This window comes from Amblyomma americanum, chromosome 9 (genome assembly GCF_052857255.1).
Source record: "Amblyomma americanum isolate KBUSLIRL-KWMA chromosome 9, ASM5285725v1, whole genome shotgun sequence".
Taxonomy (NCBI): domain Eukaryota; kingdom Metazoa; phylum Arthropoda; class Arachnida; order Ixodida; family Ixodidae; genus Amblyomma; species Amblyomma americanum.
Window position 1 is genome coordinate 141,428,602 of NC_135505.1, and position 22,387 is coordinate 141,450,988.

The 22,387-nt window shown below is 47.7% G+C and overlaps 3 protein-coding genes across 4 annotated transcripts in view; 2 read left to right on the forward strand and 1 right to left on the reverse strand.

Moving 5' to 3' along the window:
- Positions 1–924: 924 nt before the first annotated feature.
- On the forward strand, positions 925–7,422 carry LOC144104653 (uncharacterized). The gene is made up of 5 exons (XM_077637787.1): positions 925–1,363; positions 2,460–2,792; positions 3,465–3,928; positions 6,428–6,614; positions 7,005–7,422. Exons 1-5 carry the CDS (start codon positions 977–979, stop codon positions 7,377–7,379), a joined length of 1,746 nt encoding a protein of 581 aa, XP_077493913.1. The 5' UTR covers positions 925–976; the 3' UTR covers positions 7,380–7,422.
- Positions 7,423–8,789: 1,367 nt separating this feature from the next.
- Positions 8,790–12,483, forward strand: LOC144105662 (uncharacterized). Its single transcript, XM_077638768.1, has 3 exons — positions 8,790–9,070; positions 9,985–10,271; positions 12,201–12,483. Exons 1-3 carry the CDS (start codon positions 9,047–9,049, stop codon positions 12,271–12,273), a joined length of 384 nt encoding a protein of 127 aa, XP_077494894.1. The 5' UTR covers positions 8,790–9,046; the 3' UTR covers positions 12,274–12,483.
- A 3,706-nt stretch (positions 12,484–16,189) lies between these two features.
- The window catches only part of LOC144104654 (uncharacterized), a 31,907-nt gene continuing 25,709 nt past the window's right edge, over positions 16,190–22,387 (reverse strand). The window contains exons 16-17 of one of the 2 annotated variants that reach the window (XR_013308605.1): positions 17,607–21,311; positions 16,190–17,399 (exon numbers count right to left, since the gene is read on the reverse strand). Coding sequence is in view for 1 of the 2 variants with exons in the window: in XM_077637788.1 (XP_077493914.1) it covers positions 21,127–21,311 (185 nt within the window). In the remaining variant the exon portion in view is untranslated. Of the gene's footprint in view, positions 21,312–22,387 lie in introns of both variants that reach the window. The other variant, XM_077637788.1, reaches the window with a different exon arrangement.

Sequence of the window (22,387 nt, forward strand, 5' to 3'; positions counted from 1 at the left end):
TTTCGGTCATACACGGGAGGTGTTTTCAATTTGAAGCGGCTGTGTTCACAGGAACATCCCTCCATCTCCTGATGTCCCAGATTTCCGAAGCTCCCTTGAAACCCCTAGAGATCTCGAAGCCCCCGAAGCTCAATACTCGATTCCTTGTCTCCAAACGAAGCCATGCGGGTTATGCAGGCCATCGGAAAGGTTTAGTTCAGGTTTGGAAATGATCGTGCGCCTGTCGCTGCGACAGCCTAGCACCTGCGCCAATTTCATGCTCTTGGGCTATTGATCTGCGGGTGTTTTAGTGGCACATACTCATAGGATCGGCCAAGAATTAGGAGGCCTTGGAAAGCTGTACCAGTAAGAGAAAATAAAAGGTAGACTAACGCGCATGGTTGGGAACTATAACGTGGCGGGCCTATCACAAAGGAGTGGATTGAATTCAGTAAAGGCAGAAACAGTAATATTGCAATTTTTAGTGTGGGAGTCGACGCGATTTCAACGCGATTCCAGTGCGAATTTTTAACGGCCTCTGTGCTCCGTCTCAACCATGATCTCAACCGTCTCGATGTATCGATTACGGTACTAATATCGCTACCCGCCGCGGTGGCTCAGTGGTTAGAGCGATCGGCTACTGATCCGGAGTACCCGGGTTCGAACCCGACTGCGGCGGACGAGTTCGATGGAGACGAAACGAAGGGCGTCCGTGCGCTGTGCGATGTCGGTGCACGTTAAATATCCCTAGGTGGTCGAAATTATTCCAGAGTCCTCCCCACTACGGCACCTTTTTCTTCCTTTCTTCTTTCGGTCCCTCCTTTATCCCTTCCCTTACGACGCGGTTGAGGTGTCAACCGAGACGTGGGACAGATACTGACAATTTTCTCTCACATCGCTGCTGACGGCAGCGCCACTACAGCTTCGTTGACTTCGTCGCTCGCGCTTTGAATTGTTTGCTGCACTCTACACCGCTTCGTTACCGTGACTCCACAAAATGGCGGACAGTTTGAGTTTAGATTTTCCGAGCATCAAGCGCGATCTGCTGCGGTCGCGACGTGAATGTTCGCTGCGTGGGCTGCGCCAGAGTGCGAAATGGGCTTCCGAACTAGCGTACGCACTTCGCGACGTCGAGGCAAGCCCCCCCATCGACCCAGCCGATGCCAGCGACGACCTGGACGACACGTACTACCTTGCAAAGAGCTACCTGGACCTCCAAGAGTACGACCGTGTGGCTTACTTCACCAGGGGCTCCGCGGGCGCCTCGCAGTTCCTGCACTACTACGCTCGGTACCTGTCCGACGAGAAGAAGCGGCTCGACGACACCGTGGAGCCCATCACGGCCACGGACCGCGTCGCGAGCCAGGAAATGAAAGATTTGCAGGTTTGTGCAGGGAGTCCCTTCTTGTTTGACGTAGAGTGGTCGCACGAGGTTCAAACGTAAGACCTACAGCCTGACTCCTGCTTTTTATGCTAAACGTAACGAACTCAGCTCTGCCTTTATTACGTGTGCATAGCGCGTGACAATGACTAACGCCGGCTTCTATGGCCTAGTATGGTTAGTAGCAGTTGCACGTTGAAGTTCGTGAGGTGTTTACTGTTGTCGCGCCGGCTGAACAAACGTCCTGCTTAGTTTTTTAATCTGATCTCACCGTCGATGAAGAAAATTCTGCTGCTTTCTTTTAAATGGTATTGCCTTAGTGTACTAATTCGAGGGAGAGCTGTTGTATCGGTTTAATGGGCGTTGTAGATTTGAAACTACGGTGTGATGACCTGTAACGTATGGACTTGTAGTACTGGGTAATTTTGGGTTATAGATTATAATGGCTAACGAAAAAATGGGCTATGCTGCGTTCAGTGGTTCCTAAACAACACTTGTTATCTTGTTGATGGTGGCTTGAACCAAAGGCTGAACTTTTGAAAAGGAAGGAACCAACAAGAAAAAAGACGAGACTACAGTGCCGGCAGTGTGACCCCATTTGGCTGATTCTGGTGATGTCGCGGCACACAGCCAATGAAACAACACTGCCGGCATTCTTTTTCCAGCTGTTTTGTCGGCAGAATGCCCTGCACAAACACCTGCCAGAGGCCGGCAATCAAACCTAACCCAAAGAATATCAGAATACTACCTACAGGCGACACACTCCCGGGGAAACTACTATTGATTCTTTTTTCATTTATAAAAACAAAACCTAAAAATTCGTTGTCGAGGGGGGCTGTGCACGTCATGCGTCTACAGCGAGCCAATGAGACGACACTGCCAGCATTCTGTTTTTTCGGGCAATTCTGCCAGCTGCCGGCAATAGAGCCACTTCCCAAGAAAAAAAATCTCTCCAGTCCAAGACTTGTACAAGGCTCTTCTCTGGAGAGAGCTTATATTGCTTGAATTTGTGCGGGGTTATTTGGAGTGTGGAATCACCAGTGCTTAGAAAATTCATAGTGCGATATTGGTTCTGAATTTTCATGTTTTCCACCCTCAGGTTGAGCTGAAGGCTCTCCGTTCCAAGCTCGACGGGTTCTGTCTCTACATTTACGGCGTGGTTCTCAAGCGGCTCCAGCTGAAACAACAGGCCATTGATGTCTTTGTGGAAGCTATACGCGCTGAACCCTTGCACTGGGGTGCCTGGCTAGAGCTATCATCACTGATCACCGACTGTGAGCACCTGCAGAGCCTCAACCTGCCTGACCACTGGATGAAACAGTTCTTCCTCGGCCACTCGTACCTCGAGCTGCAACTAAATGACGAAGTACTGGAGACATACAGCAGGCTACAGAAGGGTCCATTCATGGAGAGCACATACCTCATGGCACAGGTCAGGCAGCCTTTCATTCAAGGCAGGGGCCCTAGACCGCCTTCAGGAAGTTCGTCACAAACATAACAGCTTGCACGCTCATTCAGGCTCTGTCGGACTGCATGAAATGCTGTAGAGTATACCTTAATGCTGCAGGGTACTTTCTGACGGAGCTTTGGAAATGCATTAGAAATGGTGATGCCGTGCTGATGAGAAGTAAGCTGAGGAAAGGAACGACATGGAAGAGTCCTGTTTCGGGTGGGCACCTCAGTCACACCATGTGTACAGGAAGTGAGGCAAAGATCAATTGCATTGTAGGTCCAACTTGACATGTGCTTGGGTGCACGGTATTGCTATGCACGCTACGCCTCCAAACTGCAGATGTCCCTCTTGTGGGGGAAGGACTGCTTGTGTCTTGCTTGAGTTGACCATAGCTCGCAGGAGGGAATAACTTGATGAAGAAAGCCTCTTCGTTGGCTCCACTGCATACTGTTTCTTGCACGTAAATAAGAATTATTCTAGAATGTTTTTTTTTTTATGGTGAAAGCAGTGGAATATGCTGGCAAGTCACCAATCAGTTTGGTGGGTGTCAAATTGACATTCATCTATATTCTTTGTTTAAAGTAGTAGTCTAGACAACTGGGATGCATTAGACGTTGACAAAGCCATTTGCTCGCCCCCGCCGAAACGCAGCTCGCCATCGCGTACCATAACATGCGTGTTGTCGACAAGGCCATCGAAGGGTTCCAGAAGCTCCGCCAGGCTGATCCATTCCGGCTGGACCACATGGACATCTACTCCAACTTGCTCTACGTCAAGGAGCTGCGTGTCGAGCTGAGCCACCTGGCGCACGCTGTCTGCGCCATTGACAAGTATCGCCCTGAGACGTGCTGCGTCGTCGGGAACTTCTACTCGCTCCGATCCCAGCACGAGAAGGCCGTCGTGTACTTTGGTCGCGCCCTGCGTTTGAATCCCAACTACTTCGCAGCGTGGACGCTGATGGGCCACGAGTACATGGAGATGAAGAACACCAATGCCGCCATCCAGTCATACCGACAAGCCATTGAAGTCAATCGGCGGGACTACAGGGCCTGGTACGGCCTCGGACAGACATATGAAATTCTGAAGATGCCCAACTACTGCCTCTACTACTACAGGTCAGTTTTAATTTCTTGAGGTTTTTTCCACTTACACTTAAGGAGTAGAGGTACCAAATTTTTGCTTATGTGTTTTCTTTTTTCGAATGATGCTTTAAACATTAATATATGTGGATCACCCCGTGGTATTCTCCTGCAACTGTTAAATAAATTCTAATTGAATTTCTTCTCTCATGTTGTTTTGGTCTCCTCAACTAAACAATGGCTATGAAGCGTGAGGAGCACTTAGGTCATGTGAGGCTTTAAAAAAAAAAACGCAATACAATGGCTGATGCTTTGTTATTCTAAATCTTGAAGCAAGCTAGATTATGCATTGTAATGTATTAAAAATATGTATCAGCATCACGGCCATCTTTCAGTTGCTGAAATTGACTGCATCAAAAAGAAACTGTTATAAATTATTTAACAGATTTTGGGGAATACCATAGTGTGGCCCATGTGTGCTAATGTCTAACGTGTCATTTGAAATAAAAAAACGCGGAAGCAAAAATTTGGTGTTTATACAGGCCTTTAAAAGTGCAGGATACAATATTTATCGTTGCACGTCTTTTCAGATTAGTGCAGAGACAGTAATCAGCATAGATCACTGTGTGGCGATTGTCTAAGCCCAGTAATTATTTTTTAACTTTATTTCTTCTACGTAGCTTCATTTTCAGCTGCCAGACTATGGCTGTAATGTCACAGATGGAGTCAGGGTCATGCAGGGCGTACGAAATCTGTAGTAACCATTTATTCACATGCTGTCATTCTGGCTTCTGGGACAGGCTAGTGTAAGAGTAGAAGCGAATTAAAACAAAGAAGCAGTGATTATAGCAGCATATTTGTTCTCTACATATAACCTCAGCCCTACTTGTGGCATTGCAGTAGAATCTCGATAATACGGTCACAGCTGATACAAATTTCTTGTTGATATCAATTAAAAAAATTCTGTGCCTGAAGTACACTGTGTACAGTATGGTCCACTGTTAAAGGGAACATGCGATCGCGTGTCGTTGGCTTTCCGCGAGGCGCTGCTGCGGAAAGCCGTAAAGAATGCCGCGCTGATTATGGACCGGAGTTTTTTTCGGCATTCTGCCCCCTTGCATGGATCTCATTTTTGACACCCACAACGTGTTGATTACCTCTTCTCGCTGCTGAATTGGCTTTTTCCATTCTGTGGTCACGTTTCGTGCGAAATAAGCAGCATTTTCTCCGGACTAGATTATCCACGTGCGAGTGCCTTGGTTCATATGCCATATGGTATGAAATATAAGATGGAATATAAGGAATGAAGAATGGCATATGGAATGGAATATAAGATGGCATATAAGGAATGAAGAATGGCATATGGAATAAGATGGAATATAAGGAATGAAGAATGCCATATGGAATGGAATATAAGATGGAATATAAGGAATGAAGAATGGCATATGGAATGGAATATAAAATGGCATATAAGGAATGAAGAATGGCATATGGAATGGAATATAAGATGCAATATAAGGAATGAAGAATGGCATATGGACTGGAATATGAGATGGAATATAAGGAATGAAGAATGCCATATGGAATGGAATATAAGGAATGAAGAATGGCATATGGAATGGAATATAAGATGGCATATAAGAAAGCCGAAAAAAAAAACTGGTCCATAATCGGCGCGGCTTTCTTTCCGGCTTTCCGCAGCAGTGCCTCGCGGAAAGCCAACGACACGCGATCGCATGTTCCCTTTAACAGTGGACCATACTGTACAATATGCAAAATTTCGGGTGTTCCAAGCACTCTACCGCGCAACTGCGGGCAATACGAGTGCGACTGCCGCGATATCTAGCATTAAGCACTGCCCACACATCGCCGTCGCGCGGTAGTCAAACCGCGAGCAATGAGCGGTGGCCCTTACGACCGCCATTCGCGCGGTACAGCGCCGACACGCGGCCGTGAATAGAGATTCAACATAGCGCGATCCGCCTCCGCTGGGAGCCACTGCGCATGCGCAGACTTTCCTGAGTGGCCAGATGCAATCCTACTGCATGCACGCGTGTCCTGTCGGGACCAATCAGTGCGTGCGCTCTGGCGGCGTGCGGAAGCGGGTTGCACTATGCTAAGTCTCTCAATGTAATGTACCTTGTAAGCTGTAAACGCAACTGCGTGAATGCATTTACCGTTTTGTTCGTTTTTGGATGACTCATTTCGGACGATACGAATATTGTTCGCGACCCCGTGAGATTCGTATCGTCGAGATTCTACTGCATCACTGTTCCGGTGCTGAAGCCGCATAGGAGAAGTTATTCAATTGTAGATTATTTACCGAGTGCAGGACAATTCCACTTAGTAGTCCAAGTTTACTGAAATGTTTGGCATCATTCCACACAAAGAACACGCAACAAATTTGGTGTCCCTAGCTTTTTAAAAAGGGCGTAGTGCATTCACACGCATAAATTAACGAAAAAGAAAGAGATAAAAAGGTGGTTCCCGCAATGGATATGTCCGTAAGCGTAACCTATTTTCTGGCCTTCACAGGCAGGCGCAGGAGCTACGGCCCAACGACTCCCGGATGATGGTGGCCCTCGGCGAAGCGTACGAGAAGCTGGACAAGCACCAGGAGGCCAAGAAATGCTACTGGCACGCGCACACACTGGGCGACTTTGAGGGGCTGGCCCTGTTCAAGCTGGCCAGGATGTACGAGCGACTCAACGAAAACCGTCAGGTGCGTGACAGCTACCTCGCGCTTTCATCCATTCTGTAAAAAGCACATCTGTGTGCGCCGCACGACTCGAGAAGCGTCGTAACAAAGGTGCAGCTAGAAGAAGTGCCACATCCCGGAGTGCCTCTTCAACTGCGGAAGAGAGCGGTACGAGTTCTCGAGAGCGTCGGAATGAGACGCTGCGCAGACGACGTGCCGAGGAAAAGGAAGCTTTCGCAATTCAACTAGGGTTAGCCAGAGCTAAACCACAGCCAATTTTTTTTTTCCGATCCTAGCCCCATTTTGTCTCTCCTGAAGAAACCTAAGTTGCTTTGATTTTTTTATTGATGATGACGCCATAGATACGTCCCGCTACAGTTCATTACTGTTCTCTTTTTTGCACGTTCGCGGCAGGCGTCGCTGGCCTTCGGCGACTACGTGCGTCTGTGCGGAAGTCAGGGCTACCGGGTGGACCGCGAGGACCTGGCGCAGGCGTGCCGCTTCCTGGCCCGCTTCTACCTGGCCGAGAGGGACCTGGACGCGGCGTACGAGTACGCGCACAAGTGCACCGAGTTCCCCGAGACCAAGGAGGAAGCCCGGGGCCTGCTCAAGCAGGTGGCCGACGCCCGGGCGCTGCTGGACCAGGAAGAGGAGGACGCCGGGGCCGCGGGGGACATGCAGGTCGAGGAAGACGAAGACGACGAGGACTCTCTGCTGGCCGGACCCGACTCGTTCATCGGCGACATCTCCGAAGTGGGGTCGGGGAACTTCAGGACTCCCAACAAGTGACCACTGTGCGCGCGTGTACAATAAACTGTTGCCACATTTTGCAGCGCGTGCCGTGCAAGGCTTGCTGTGCGGAGCGTTCGCGGGAAGTGATGTCATCACCATGTGATCAACGGCGGAACCGCTGATGTCTCTAGACGCACCTTTTTTCCCCCCTGTAGTCTGGTGGAACTCATGAACAGAGCAGCGTATATGCCGCTCAAAGGAGGCCTTCCAGCCAATTTCGTCGACCTATTTAAGTATTTTAGCATAGTAGCGCGATCCGCTTCGGCAGGGAGTTGGGGGGAGAAGGAGAAGCCATCTTCGTACGCGCGCTTCCAGGAGCCGTCAAGTGCGCGTGCGCCTCGCCGGTTTGAGGCGTGGTCTGGACGCACCCCAGCCACTGCGCAGGCCCAGCTGGGACCCCATATAAGCGGATTGAGCATTGCTAAAACACTCCATTGTCTGACGTCGTGGGCAACCGCCTTGTGCATCACAGCATTAGCATCGCAGATGCGAAGCAATTGACAGCTACGTCTTGACAACGGGTCGACGCCTCTGATTAAAAGACCTCCTTCCTTCGAATAACGTTTGCCGCGTGGTTCTTCAGTTGTGAATACGTGTCGTGGTGCTTGGTTCATTGAAACTGCAATGTCTACAAGCCTCGGCACGCTGGGTAAACGGCGCAAGGACGCCGGACGGCTACAGGGCCGAGCAAGGCGCCACCTTACAATCGAGTTTTGCTGGCACGTACTCGTCGTGGGTAGTTTGAGAGATTTGGAGAGGGCTCAAAGAAAAAAAAAAAAAGTCACAGATCAATGTAATTCATGCGGAAGAGTATGCGTCACCCTCCGCTATCGTGGGTGAATGGTGGCTGATCCAGACCATTAATCCACTTCTGAAGGCTGTGCGCTAAAAAAACGTTCACGGGAAAAAACGAAGTCAGACGACAGGAAAAGCGCGTCATCTCTCCTGTCGTCTGCCCTTTTTTCTTGCGTCATCTTTCTTGTCGTCTGTCTTCCTTTTTTTCCTGTGAACGTTCTTTAGCGCACAGCCTTCAGAAACGCGCATCTTTCCTGTCGTCTGTCCTTTTTACCTGTGAACGTTTTATTAGCGCACAGCCTTCAGAATTGAATATGTACCAACTAGCCCGTCAGAAAGCCTTACTTAATCTTCACATGCCGCCAACGCCGGACTATTCTGGAGCTAATCAGGCTTTCAGTGTTATTAGAAAAAGACGAATATCCTACTCGTACATATGTGAAAAAACAAAGCGGCAAAGAGCGGTTTTGAAAGGAAGCTCAGATAACTGCGAAGGAATGTAAGCGGGAACATCTCGTGTCTTAAGTAACGGCGATCTAAATCTCGAAGGCAGATTCAAATTTGTTATTTCACTTACGCGCTGTTGTGCGACCTTGAAACTGACGACGTCGAAGCGCGCGGTTTTTGGCAAGCACGATCAGCAGCGTGTAAGCACCGACGGTTTATTTAGGAGCGCGAACAAAATTCCGCTCACATCGCGGTATCCGGTGCCAGAGCGGCGGCTGTTACGAGCTGCTGGCACACGCGTCGCCACAGCGCTGATCCTTCCATGATCCCGTCCTCGAAAGCCGGGCCAGCCTGCGGCGTCATAAGGAGGCCTACCACGTGACGACCGGCCTGCATCCAGTATCGGAGATAGCAACTTTACCATGATTTTCTCCAGTACCTGCAACGTAAGTCGTGCGCTATGCATGTATAACCAAGGAATAGCATTCACTTGTTTTTTGCACAGCAGGAAAACAAGGAATATGTGCGATTTTTTTAATTCTTTCATGGCATGTTTTGCTTTCGATGATATTTTTACAACACGCGACATTCAGTACCTGAAGGTGAATTCGTCGCTCCATCTGCATGATTTTTTGAAACCAGCGGAAGAAATTGCAGATAGAAAAAAAAAGAAAAACAAGCAGCTGTTCCACCATTTTGAATCAATGTCTGAATTATACAGTGCATGTTTTAAATCGTATGCTTTTCTAAGTAACAAAAAAATCTGGTAAGCCATGGATGTTCGCTTATGTCGCATTCTAATGTCGAAGTTTTGTACACTGTGCGATATCGTCCCAGGCGAAAAAAGTCCATTGGGTCCAACTGGGGTTTCCAACTGGAATGTCTAGTTCGTCCCAATTGTGTATTTAGAACCACGAAAGCTCCAGTTGGGACTTCCAGTTGGACATTCCACTTGGTTCCAAATACACATTGGGACCAATTGGGCATTTCAATGGCGTTCATTTGAAAACTTCATTAGACCCAATGGTTTTTTTCCAACTGGGTTGACAATCGCACAAATTAGGGTCATGATTATGAGGATATGTCCAGTTAAGGATGCTGTTTTAAGAATGGATTCATGGATATCTTGTGAGTGCATAAAAACGATGTTCAATATTGAGACCATTTGTGCAGATATGGATATTGTGTGGGTTAAGCTGAACGGAGGGCCCGTTACTTTTGCTCGAAGTTGTACATGTCTCTTTTTGCGTACCACTTGTAGCTAAAGTCCCCAAACAAAAGAGGCCACAAGTGCCTTGGCAACCCTGTCAGTAGATGGCACCTAAACGTTCATAGCCGTCGTTGTATGCATCTGACGCAGCTCTCTACCCCAGCTGCCATCATAATTCTCGCACCCTTGTCATGGCCGTTCGTGTTATGCTTTTCGTGTCGGCTGGCCACGTGGATGTACCGGCTGTACCTTGCCGCGCTGGTCTTCATGGTGGTGGCAGCCACGTGCTTGCCAAACCGTGACGCTGTGGCCGACGTGTGCCGCTACTCTGTGCCACCCGACTTCGACACGGACCTCTTGGAGCAGGATGAACGGGGCGCTGTGGTCTTCAAGTCGTCCGAACATGTGTCCGTGGCAGTCGCCAAACAAGCCAAGACGTAATAAGCCCACCTGTCTTCACGCTGGTGCAGTTTGTGCACTCATCACTGTAGCTTTGCAGTTCTGTACTAAGGGGACACCTTATCTTGTGACTAGAAAATTAAACGAAAGAGCATTTTCATTAGCCCATACTCTTCATAGAGGCATCGATTAGACAGGAGGAACAAGCTCAGAGCACGCATGTGGACAGTGTTTCACTTGCAAGGATGGCTAGCTAGCATTTGTGCGCAAATATATGTTATATAGAACAGATGTACACTGTAACTGCGGAAGAAAGTGCCATCTTTCATGACAAGGATTGGGCCTAACGCCTCGCTTTTAGGCACCTGTACACTGTCGATTACCAGAGATTAAAAGACAAGGTGCAAGAAGAAATAATCCCACGAGGCAGAGCATAACACGTTATCTAGTTTGTCCCACAGGAAATCGACAGTATCAAGAGAGAGGCTTTAGCTTATCTACGGAAGGGGAACTATACAGGTTTAAAGACGCTGCGACACAGTTGTATGACAGCTGTTCTTCTTGAACTTTTCATTGTAACATTTCGTTAAGCGATGCATGGTAAAAGTTAAATGAAACCTGGGAAATTTCCTTCATTCCACGATCACGTCCCTTCATGATATGACGTCCATTTTAATGAACCTCTAAAAGTTGCACTCCGAGTCTTCTTACTGGTCATAAAAAAAAAGCTTGAGAGGAGACTTAAGCCTTATGGGTACGACACGATAGCGTTAATGGGTGAAGACCAATATATGCGGAATTGGCCATTCTATGCTTTACATTTGTAGATCTCTGGGAGTCCTCACACCAATCCTGGAGCGATGCACCACTGCGCTGCGATAGCAGGTGCTGTCACTGGTGGGGCTTATGAGGCCCAGGTTGCTCTTCCCATGAAACCTCTTGTGACCATGTCATTAAATGAAGTGCCACCTGCAATGGTGGTCGGTTTGCTCGCAATCCGGTGGGCAGGTTGTGATGACGTTGCAATGTCATTTGACCTAGGATGCTCACTTAGGTGCCCCCTAGGTTGCTCCTCTGAGGATTTTCCGTCAATTTTTTGCTCACAGCCAACGCCGCTGATGGCTTTTCTGCGACGTGGGGGCCCTTAACACTATCGTGTTCAAATGATTTTTTGCTCAGTTTAAATGAACGGGACTATCGCGTTAAAATGATTTTTTGCTCAATTTAGATGACCGGGACACCGCGTTCACCAGCAGTCGCATAATAATGCGATAGCTTAGACATTACGTTATGTGATTTCGCGTCCTTTAGTCACAAAAGTCGCTGATTTGTAGAGAGGGCGGAGACGTCACAAGACCATGTGACGTCATAACCTGCCCACTGTGGCAAGTGGAAATTAACTTACAGTAGCCATCTGCCCACCGTGGCACTTCACATCATGCAATTTTGCACCCTTCGTCAGTCACAGAAGTCGCCGGCTGGTCAAGCGAGAGCAATGACGTCACAAGGTCATGTGACCATGGCGCTGATCTAGCTTAGGGCGAGACAAGCAGGTTGGAACCGGTTGGGGGAAGGTGTCGATGATTGGCCGAGAGAGTGATGACGTCACAAGCAGGTTTGAACTGGTTGGATGGAAGGTGTTGACGGCATCTGGGTCCTCTGACATCGACGAAGACGAACGTATGAAGAGGAACCGGAAAAAGATATATTCAACGCATCATTTTGTGTGCCAATAAAGATACCATGACAGTGATCACATTGTGTATGTAGTGAAATAACTGACACAGACAGAGAAACATGTAGCAGCAACGTTGCTTCTAACGTCGCATTGCACTCTGAAGGTGACGTAAAGAGTCCCATAATTTTTTTTCGTTGGTTTGCATTCAGACAACTGGGTTGAGCTGAAATTTACCGGCTTATATCACTGCTGCTTTTCTCTGATGCCTGAGACCGCCTTTCTTTTCCAGCGACTCCAACGAAAATTCCGAGGTACACGGCTGCTGCAGTCCGCTTCCACTCCATTCCCCATCTTTGGAGTAACGACATGCCCGAAATAGAGACCACTTCCAGGACACGAGCCTTATACAATCTGACGCGGTAGCGTAACAAGAAAAATTCTGCCTAACAGCCTGTCAGCTCGGCTTGGACAAGATAGCGTGCATCTGCATGTGCTAACGGAAAATTGATGCTTACTAACTTGACAGTTTTCTGCAAGGGACAGCTTTTCAATGTTTGGTACAATAAAGCAAAATAAAAATAAGGGCCTGAAATACGATGGCGCCTGGGAATACGGGGTACAGAGAAGTTGAAGGCTTGCATTTTGGATAAAATCGAAATGTTTACTAAAGACACGTGGGCAGGTCCGAGAGCCTTGGTGTCGTCGACTGGCTCTACAACTAGATTCTGCAAGTAGTTTAGAAGAGGCAGCCGGAAAAGATAGGTTGCCCACTGCAGTGCGCGTGTGAGGAAGGATTGGGAAGGAGGGAAGAACTGAGTCTCTAAGGCTGCTTGGGCAGCGCCTCTTTGCCGCCGCCTCCGTTTGGGGTGATGATGACAACCACTGCTTGGCCGGGAGATGCCAGATATCCGGTAACCACGAAGCTTTTACGTTTATATCTGAAATGAGTTCTCTGCCAGAAAGTTGCATTAGGCGATCTCATGGCCCAGACGCCAAAAGCAGTATTTTGTACTAATATGGCGGCACCAAAAAACTGTCTGCGGCTCAAAATGGTGCAACTGTAACGTCCTAAAGGACAGGGACGGTGTCGGGACCTTTATAGTGGTGTGCAAAGTTAAATTTCCAGTAGGCATGATTTATTGGTCATAAAGGCATAAATAAGAACAAAATGCAGGTACACAGCCAGAATTTTTTTGAAAGAAAAAAAAATGAAAATTGGTTTTTGAGGAAAGGAAATGACACAGTAACTGTCAACATAAGGGAAGGGATAAAGGAGGGAGTGAAAGAAGAAAGAGGTGCTGTAGTGGAGGTCTCTGGAATAATTTCGACCAGCTGGGGATCTTCAACGTGCAGTGACATCAGTGACATCCCACAGTACATGGGCGCCTTATGCAGTTCGCCTCCATCGCCGCGGTAGGAACCCGGGTACTCTGGCTCAGTAGACGCGCTCGTACTGAGCTGGTGTCCAAAACAATTTTTTGTACCGTGTGTGTGTGTGTGTGTGAGGGGGAAGTGGGGCACTGGTGGTGCATGCTCAATGTTCTAAGAGAGCAGGGGAGAGGGGGTAGGAGGGACTGAGCTCTGTGACCCCAGTGAAGGCGGGCGCTCAGTGATTCTACTGGCCAATTGCAATTTTGAGCACTAAAATTTCGAATTTAGAGCACTTCAGAGTGCTAAGCAACATCAAGTGCTGCTTTTTTGAAGAGAGAAACCCTTAGATATTGTGAAGACGATAGGCGCATTTTCATATAAATATGCTACACCTTTACAAGAACATCACCAAACTAGGCTACTGGACACCGGGCCATGCTGGGTTAGAGGGCAACGAGGCGGCTCAGAAACTAGCTCGAGCGCTATACTCCATTTCATACACCAGGTGCAACGCTGCGAAAGGTAGGGAAGTAGTCCGGAAGGAAAAATTAAGAAGGGCGTGTTACTCCGCACTTGTTTTGTGGCCGAGTGGTCCAAGGCACGAAAAGCCACATAAGTGTCATCAGCAGTAAGAGCGTATTTAATCAAGCTCATCAGAAATGTATCATGTAATAAGTGTGCAGGCAAAGCATTTACTATTTTCGCTCACCACATGGAATGCACTACTTTCTGATCGCGGATGTAGACAGTGCAAACAAGAGCGCTAGCTTCGGAAATGTTGTACCTGATGTACGAAACGGAGTATAGTTAACCAAGAGCGTCCTTCCCATCCTCACTAAACACTACATCTTAGCCGTAGGAGATATCCTCCACCGCACAAAAAGCTAAGCACAGCAGATGCTGTAGCCTGGTGCCCAATACTAACTCATTTTGAAACCTACATAAATGCAGCAAAATGTATACAATACCGTGACACCTACCCCCAATGCCACAAAAGTTCCACACTTTTCCATGTTTCGTGGGGGTGTGCAGGCAGGCCTGAACCTTTAAAGACGATACAAACGCCTTACAAGCAGTGGCTTAACTGACTAGCATATCTTGGACGATCGGCTAAAGCTCACCAAGGGTTCGTGAAGCAGCTTGGGCCACTGGAGTTCTGGAATGAGGACCCCATCTATCTGACCGTTGAGAGTTCAGTTTCTCAAGAAAGTTTATTCTCTCTCACTCCGGTTATTGACAGGTTGCTGTGGACGACATGCACTGTGAAAAGCTTGCACTCATTGTCTCAATCATTTTCAGTTATGCTGTTTGGCATTTTTAAATGTTCAGGCCACTTCCAAGCAGATGATAGGCTCTTTCAAGTAGGCCAGTTGTCTGTGCTGCCTACAGACGATGTTGCGGTTTTCCCGCCTACGCTTTCCGGAACTTTGATTTAGAAGTACTCAAGAACACTTAGCTTTTAGTTTTGCTTCGCAATAAAATGTCACAATCATCACAATAAAATGGAGTACTCAGTCCACACATATCCAAATATAGAGCACTGCCTTACACAGTGCCACTTGGCCATCCAGTCCCCCACCTATTCTTTCCCCCAACACCCATCGTGGCCCATCTGGCTCGCCTTCCAGGGCCTGAATCTGCAACGTGCCCTCGTCACCTTGGCCAAGGACATAATAAACGCCCAATATAAAGGCCGTTTTGTGTTACACCACACTGCCAGCAGCATGGTTTACAAATCTGTTAGGTTGGCAAACAATGCTCGAAAAGCAGCGTGACGTAGTGATGCGCTACAAGATTATTTCAATCGGTAATGGTAGAAAGAATTGAAGATCTTTCAGGTGCATGCTGTATGGGTGAAGTTCAGATACCTCTGTAAAATATGTCACCCAATGTTTGCTTTAAGAACATACGCCCTTAGCGTATGCTCGTCATGCACAATTATTTGGACATAGTCAGTTTCACAGCAATACACATACGTGTATCGTAGATGTAACGTTGGGCGAAATCACAGCGTCGCAAGGGCTCATTTTTCTTATGTCTATCGAATCTGGCCACCTGAGGCTCACGTGTACGGCCACAACCACTTTAGGGCTTTTTTTTTTTCAAGGAACGGCAGCGCATGTCCTCCGCCGTCTGGCCAGGGTGCGTTTTCTATTGCTTTTTGCAGGGAGCAACTGGCCCACCAGATTGTGAGCAACCTGCATGCCCACTGTGATGGGTAGGAATTAATGATTGGTAGAGAGACAACCAAGGGGATCTTTGATGCTATCGCACATTCCCCAAGTTTAATCTTCACGAGCAGCACTGCCAAAAAGGCATCATACCACTCCTGGCGCAATGGTACGTCTGGTAAGGGATGTGCCACTGCTCTGTGACAGCAGATGCTACCATCTGTGGGGCTTGCAAGACCCAGGTTGCTCATCCTGAGCAACCTCTTGTGACCAATCATTAAACAGCCACCTGACATGGTGGCCAGGTTGTAATAACACAATGTCACGTGACCTAGGTTGCCCACAGCCCGGTCAGTACACAGAGGGACCCCACAGACAATATCTAAGAGGCTTAGTAGAACCTCTAGCGCTAATGAACTAAAAAAATGTTAACTCGAGCAAAAGCCCTCGACCAAGGAAGCAATTCAAAAGCCAGGCAGAAATGGTTTTACTTGGGTTCTGAAAACTGCAGCATAATGCACCCGGCAGTATGATATACGGTTTAGCTACAGGGCATTTCAACCCGATTTTGTTTATATAAACGTTGCAAGGCCCTTTTGCAAAGCACAGGCATCCCAGAAGTGCCATTGGGAAGCATCACAGCATGCACAGCGGTCCTAGACTGGCGGCAATATCGGGCACCTAGCTGTCTGAAAGTCCTGCTCTAAAGGAACAGGACTATCCAAAATTAGCGACATGAATATTTCACCAACATTTATTAGGAACAACCTGCTTCTGCTGACAAGCATGGACAGAAACGCTGACAAGAGCAACATGTAGCAAGCGACAGTACCTTAAAGGATTCATAAAGGCCTGGTGCTGGACTGTAGCTTGTGCACTGAAGCTACCAATACTAGATAAAAGATATAGAGGCAGAAAACAAAGGAGGGATTACACAGAGGCTGCTCACGGCTTCTTTCCGAGTTGTTTACTACACAGCCGCATGTATACTTCGACTACTCCCGTTCACATGGCCCATAAAGAGACGTAACAATCAGCGTAGTAAAAACCTTGATTTTGTGACGCATTTTAAAATTCATAAAGCCATACATTTTTACCCCCAATATAATAATGTACATTTTGCAGAATTTTCGACTTACTGCCTTGAAATGAATCTGAGGTACTCTAAGCTTTAGTGGTCTAGAAAGACACTTCTCAAAGTGTGTGCTGAGCAGCCAACAGATTGAAATAGCAAATAGTACTGGCTGCTGTGCCACCTAGGCAGACACCGGGTAATCTAACTTCGTAATGTGGTGTATGCACCACGGGAGGCACTGGTTGTGTCGAGAGAGTTGGCACAGCCTAGGCTCTGGCATGTATTTTGCTGCATTACTTTGAACTGTGTCTTCCTGTGTTGTTGTATGCACGTATCTAGGTATCACAGCATGCATGGGGGCAGATGCAATTTTGTCGCATGAAGGGAACGCAAGTGTCTCACAAGCAGTCTTGGGCGGTTCAAAGGACGACGTCGCTGCACTGCATGAGATACCAGAGTTCATTGTTGATGATCTTGAAGTCGAAGAATGCTATCCCTCGCTAGATCATGACAGGTCTTTGCGACAAGGGAAGTGACAGAGAAGTCCACTGCGAAAAATGTGCTGGCAGACTCTGGATGGTGCTACTGAGCCAGACACTAAACGCAACTGCGTTGTACTTGGCTTTCACGAGGTGTTCACAGCAGTAGAAGTGTACAGGCGATACGCAAGATTACAGCACAAACTGGATGCTTGATTTTGAGTTGATTTATGGCTGTCCCAAAGCGACTCAGGCTATGAGGGACGCCGTAGTGGAGGGCTCCGAAAATTTCGACCACCTGGGTTTCTTTAACGTGTACTGACATCGAACAGTACATGGGCCTCTAGAATTTCGCCTCCATCGAAATGCAACCACTGCGTCCGGGATCGAACCTGCGTCTTTCGGGCCGGCAGCCGAGCGCCATAACCACTCAGCCACCACGGCGGCCTCAAACTTGATGCCATGCAAGTGCTGTGGGCATTAGATTGCTGCATAGTGCCATCGGTGATGGCAGGGAAAATACAGGAAAAGGTCACCAATTACTTTCCCCCCAAAGTGTTTTAGAGCATAACTCTTAGGCGCCTATTCTAGTGTTCTGCATCGTAGGCGGCGTCGGCGTAACACACCACCTGACAGGTGGTGTGTTGGCAGGCAGTAGTAGAGCGGAAAGTCACCTGCCATGGTGAGAGCAGAGGAATAGACAACTGGAAGGTGGTCGCACTGGAAGATCCTGGATTAGTGACTATCGTAATTGTTCGTCAATTTTTAAATTGTCTTCCTTATCAGCTACAGAGTTTGAATTTCAATGTAAAAAACTGGGAGAGTCTGCGTACCCCTTGTCTCTATCCCTGGTTTTGTGGTGGTGATCTTTACACATAGATAACTCACAATCGCAATCTAGCTGCATGACAATTGGGGGAAATGGTTTGGTTTTTATGTTGGTTTAACGTCCCAAAGCAACTCTGGCTATGAGGGACGCAGCAGTGAGGGGCTCTGGAAATTTTGACAACCTGGGGTTCTTTAATGTGCATGGACATCGCACAGTACACGAGCCTCTAGAATTTTGCCTCCATAAAAATTCGACCGCCGCGGCCTTTGGGTCAGCAGTCAAGTGCCATAATCACTGAGCCACCGCGGTGGCAACTGTGGGAAATGAGAGCAACGACATCAAACCACCGTTGTACACAAGCCAGCATCTGTTCTAGGCACTTGTCTTAACTTAGTATGTACGTAAAAAACATGCAGGCATTGAAAAAAACAACAAAAAAACAGTGGCCTTGCCGGCAATAAAAGGTACTGTGCTCGCAGAAGTCAAAATCACGGGTGACCGAGTATTCTTTACATAGCCAGTACAAACATGCATACAAGTTATACACAGTATGCACACTTCTATAAGTGCCCCTTAAAACAGAAGCATATATACAAATTGCAACCCACTTAAAGGTGATAATTAAAGCAAAGCAACTGAAATTAGATAAGATTCCCTCAGCAAGCCATTTTAATATCAGCAAATAGGTGAGGCATTCTAGCTTTGCATTATGCCTTTTTTTTTCTTTCTGCCACTGTGCAGGCAGGCCACGACACCCTGCATTGATTGGCAATGGTCAATGCTTTCTCGTTGACTTGTTTGATTAGCACAAATCAGTGGGTTAGAGCAACCTAGCATTCTTTAAAATCATGTTATGAAACTGCCTGCCGGCGGCCAATTTCTGGCAGCTAGTAAAAGCAGAATTTACAAACAAGGGCTTTAAATGGCAGCGGCCCTCTGAAGCCCCTTTTCGTCCATTCAAGTAATCTACAAATTTGGGACCAATCAGTGTCCTGGATTTTGAAGCATGGTGCTTACAAGGTACAGACCTTTTAAGTCAAAGCACAGGTCCTCAAAATGGGTTCCTTGAAGTGCTTTTTTGAAGTTCATCAAGCACCTAAATCTATGCACACCCAAACCCCCACTGTTCCTTTTACCTGCTTTAGCTTGGCACTAATTGAACAACAATTTTTCATTGGAGAGACACAGGAGAGGCCTTTGCCCTCCAGTGGCCGTAGTCAGGTTGATGATGATGAATTGTTCATTGCAGACTATTACACAACACAGCCGATGATTAATTTTTGGGCATTTCCTGAAGTCCTACATGTCTGCATGCGCGTTGGACAAGAAAGGACAGAAGTTGCAACGTCAATCCAAATTTAAATAGAAAAAGCCTGCATCAGCCACAACTAAAACAATGATTGCATGCATCACAAAGTTGTTTTGTGGTTTACGGGGGTTTAACGTCCCAAAGCGACTCAAGCTATGAGGGACGCCGTAGTGAAGGGCTCCTGAAATTCCGCCCACCTGGTGTTCTTTAACGCGCATGGACATCGCACAGTACACGGGCCGCTAGCATTTCGCCTTCATCGAAATTCGACCGCCGCGGTCGGGATCGAACCCGCATCTTTCGGGCCAGCAGCCGAGCGCCGTAACCACTGAGCCACCGCGGCGGTACCATGCATCACTAAGTCAATGGTGATCAAGGTGTTCGTGCAAAAATGCTGCTTAGTGTACCACTGTGCTGATTAATTGCAGCGCCGGGTATTTAAAAAAATACATGCAGCACTACCTTCCAATGTGGCACAATAACTGTCAAAAGGTTTGATGATGATAAACCTGTGTGCATTTGGCTGCCGACAGCACCATTGTGTTCAAGGCAGTGACCATGCAAAAGAATGTCTATGCAGTGGCTGTTTTATGCCTCTATACATCAGGACGTTTCAAGAACGCAGAAAGAAACCGCGAATGCAAAATGAAAGAAGTCATTAAATAAAACACCACCCCCTACTGGAGTAAACATGTAAAAGAATGATACAGCTCGTGTTACAGCTACCAGTATAAACCCACTTCACTTTCCTCTGCATTACTGCCAGCAGTTAAACCACCCCTTGCGGAGTATTTTGAGGCTTTGCACAATGTTTGCAAAAATGAAAGGCGTGTACCATTTCATGGGCACGCTTCCTTAGAACACAACTGTCATGTAATATATGGGCCCAATTTACTTAAAAAATAAAAAAAGGGAACCAAATGCTCTTTTGATCTGCAAAATGCATGTCTGTGTAGCTCCATTCACAATTCACACTAGAAAAAAAAAAATGTTTTGAAAAAGTGAAGCTGTCTACAATAGCAGAGACACCCAGGCTCCTTCACTCAGCACCGCTGCTTTGGTCCTTCAGGCCTCCAGGCTCTAGGTGACAGTGGAATACGCTTCCAGGGCACACACACGCACGCACGTACACACACAAACATACCGTTACAAGTTCACTCAAAGCTTACGCCTATTGGATGGAATGCCGCCGATGCTGGACAGCACACACAAACCAAATGGGCATAATGCGTCTCAAAACTGGTTTTTACAGATATATTTCTTCACACTTCTTGTGACCATCCATCCTTTTAGCTGCAGGCACAACTCAATTTGACTTTTACCTCTCGTCTCTCGAAACCCTCAAGGCACACACCAAAGCATACACAAACACACTGCTGGTCCCAATCCTTTCACATTTGGTTTCACGAGCTGTCCACGATGCATAGAGAGATCAGAATGCGCGTTCGCGTACCTAAAAATTTTACTGACTTCTGAGAGATGTGGCACCGAAGGTGCTTGCTTTATCACTCATCCATTAAATCTGCACCCCTCACCCAAGGAACCACATTCTGAAAGTGTGTAGAAAAGCGACACAGTCATCAAGGATAAAAGAATTACGATAAAACTCCTGCGAATAAAAGAAAGCATGGCTAAAATAGGACGTCATCCAAAGTTCACGGCAGGCACCACATCAAAGTTTGTGGCGGCCACTGCATAGCAACTTTGTGAACGGTGCCAGGTGGTTTGGCATTCTTGTTGATGCACCAACCTTGCACTGCACAGCTGCTTCTAAAGACGAAAGTGGGAAGTCCTCTGAAGTGCGAGCAAGGTGCCACAGCATCCGTGCAAAGCTGGATGGTCTGGTTTCAGTAGGGGCAGCACAAGATGCCGGGCGACCGTGTCGTCCGCCTTGACCTCATGAATGCTACTGCTGCATTCACATAGGTATAGACGAAAACTGGAGTTTTCCTGGACACAAACTCTCTCTGAGCTGAGGCCTTCACTTGAAACGGCCACCCTGCAGATGGTAGACGCGTGGCGGCTGCTGCCGCTGGTGAGCCCTGGCACTTGTCAACACTGACACCCGAGATGCCGGAGTCTGCCTGTTGATGTTCGATGTGCTCAGGCTTTTGCGCATTTGGCCCCTCACTGGCCGTGGGTTGCTGGCAGGCACGCTTGGCACAGCTGAAAGCCGGAAGTGGGCACAAATCACTACACAAACTTGCTGCAGCATACCACTTGAGCTTGAATGCTTCATTAGATAAGTGTTATGCTTAAAGGCGCCCCGAAACACCTTCCTAGGAGAGCACATCAACTCGCTCAATCACTGAATTGAGTTGTCACGAATACCTGAGCAAAATAAACCACTTCTACACGGATCAGAGAACCAACAATCATGCGTAAAAGTTGGCAAGCCCTTTCCGGAGACATTTTCATGCTCGCATCCCCCTCCGTTGTACATCCCTGCATATGCCAGTTCAGAGATGGTTTGGTTTATGGGGTTTAACGTCCCAAAGCGACTCAGGCTATGAGCGACACCATAGTGAAGGGGTGCGAAAATTTCGACCACATGGGGGGCTCTTTAGCATGCACTGAAATAGCACAGTACGCGGACCTCTAGAATTTCGCCTCTATCGAAACTTGACCGCCATGGTCGGGACTGAACCCGCGTCTTTCGGGTCAGCAGCCGAGCGCCATAACCACTGAGCCACCGCAGCGGCTACCAGTTCAGAGACGGCTATTGTTTACGTTCTCTCAGACGTCAGGCAGCTACCACGGCCGCGGCCAATAAGTAACGTAGCTCCGGCGGGTCAGGAAGCTCCCCCCAGGAGGTGGGGTCAGCTGAGGAGTGCCGACCTTCCAGCATGCAAAAAGTGTCGAGAGGAGAGGGAAAGGCACGAAGACTCTGAAGTTCAAACTTTGAGTACACATAGCTCAGCATCAAGAAAATTCTTGCTGGAGGATACTCGTGAAGCGACGTCCTTTAACATGCCAACATAGCGCGACTTTATTAGAGCCCCTTTAAGGCCCCATCTGTCCTCCTGGTTCTCCAACAGCCTCTGCTATGTTTACCTTCACTTGGAATCCATTCCATTCCCCCAAGAAATCACTGGTTATTTGCTGCCTCCCTTACAACGTCCATGTCTTCTTGGTTTAGGCAAGGATACAATTACCTTAACATTTGTTCACACGGAAGTTTGGCGATACTTATTTGTCCAAGGCACATTGGTGCAGAACACAAGTTCCAGAATTACCAATGC

What these genes read in the sequence shown, in the direction of transcription:
- LOC144104653 (XM_077637787.1), top strand. Translation starts at nt 977, where the DNA reads ATGGCGGACAGTTTGAGTTTAGATTTTCCGAGCATCAAGCGCGATCTG. An exon ending in AGGAAATGAAAGATTTGCAG is followed by an intron (nt 1,364 to 2,459) that starts GTTTGTGCAGGG and finishes TTCCACCCTCAG; the next exon opens with GTTGAGCTGAAGGCTCTCCG. An exon ending in GACTCAACGAAAACCGTCAG is followed by an intron (nt 6,615 to 7,004) that starts GTGCGTGACAGC and finishes CGTTCGCGGCAG; the next exon opens with GCGTCGCTGGCCTTCGGCGA.
- LOC144105662 (XM_077638768.1), top strand. Translation starts at nt 9,047, where the DNA reads ATGATTTTCTCCAGTACCTGCAAC. An exon ending in TTTTCTCCAGTACCTGCAAC is followed by an intron (nt 9,071 to 9,984) that starts GTAAGTCGTGCG and finishes CATCTGACGCAG; the next exon opens with CTCTCTACCCCAGCTGCCAT. An exon ending in GTCGCCAAACAAGCCAAGAC is followed by an intron (nt 10,272 to 12,200) that starts GTAATAAGCCCA and finishes TTTCTTTTCCAG; the next exon opens with CGACTCCAACGAAAATTCCG.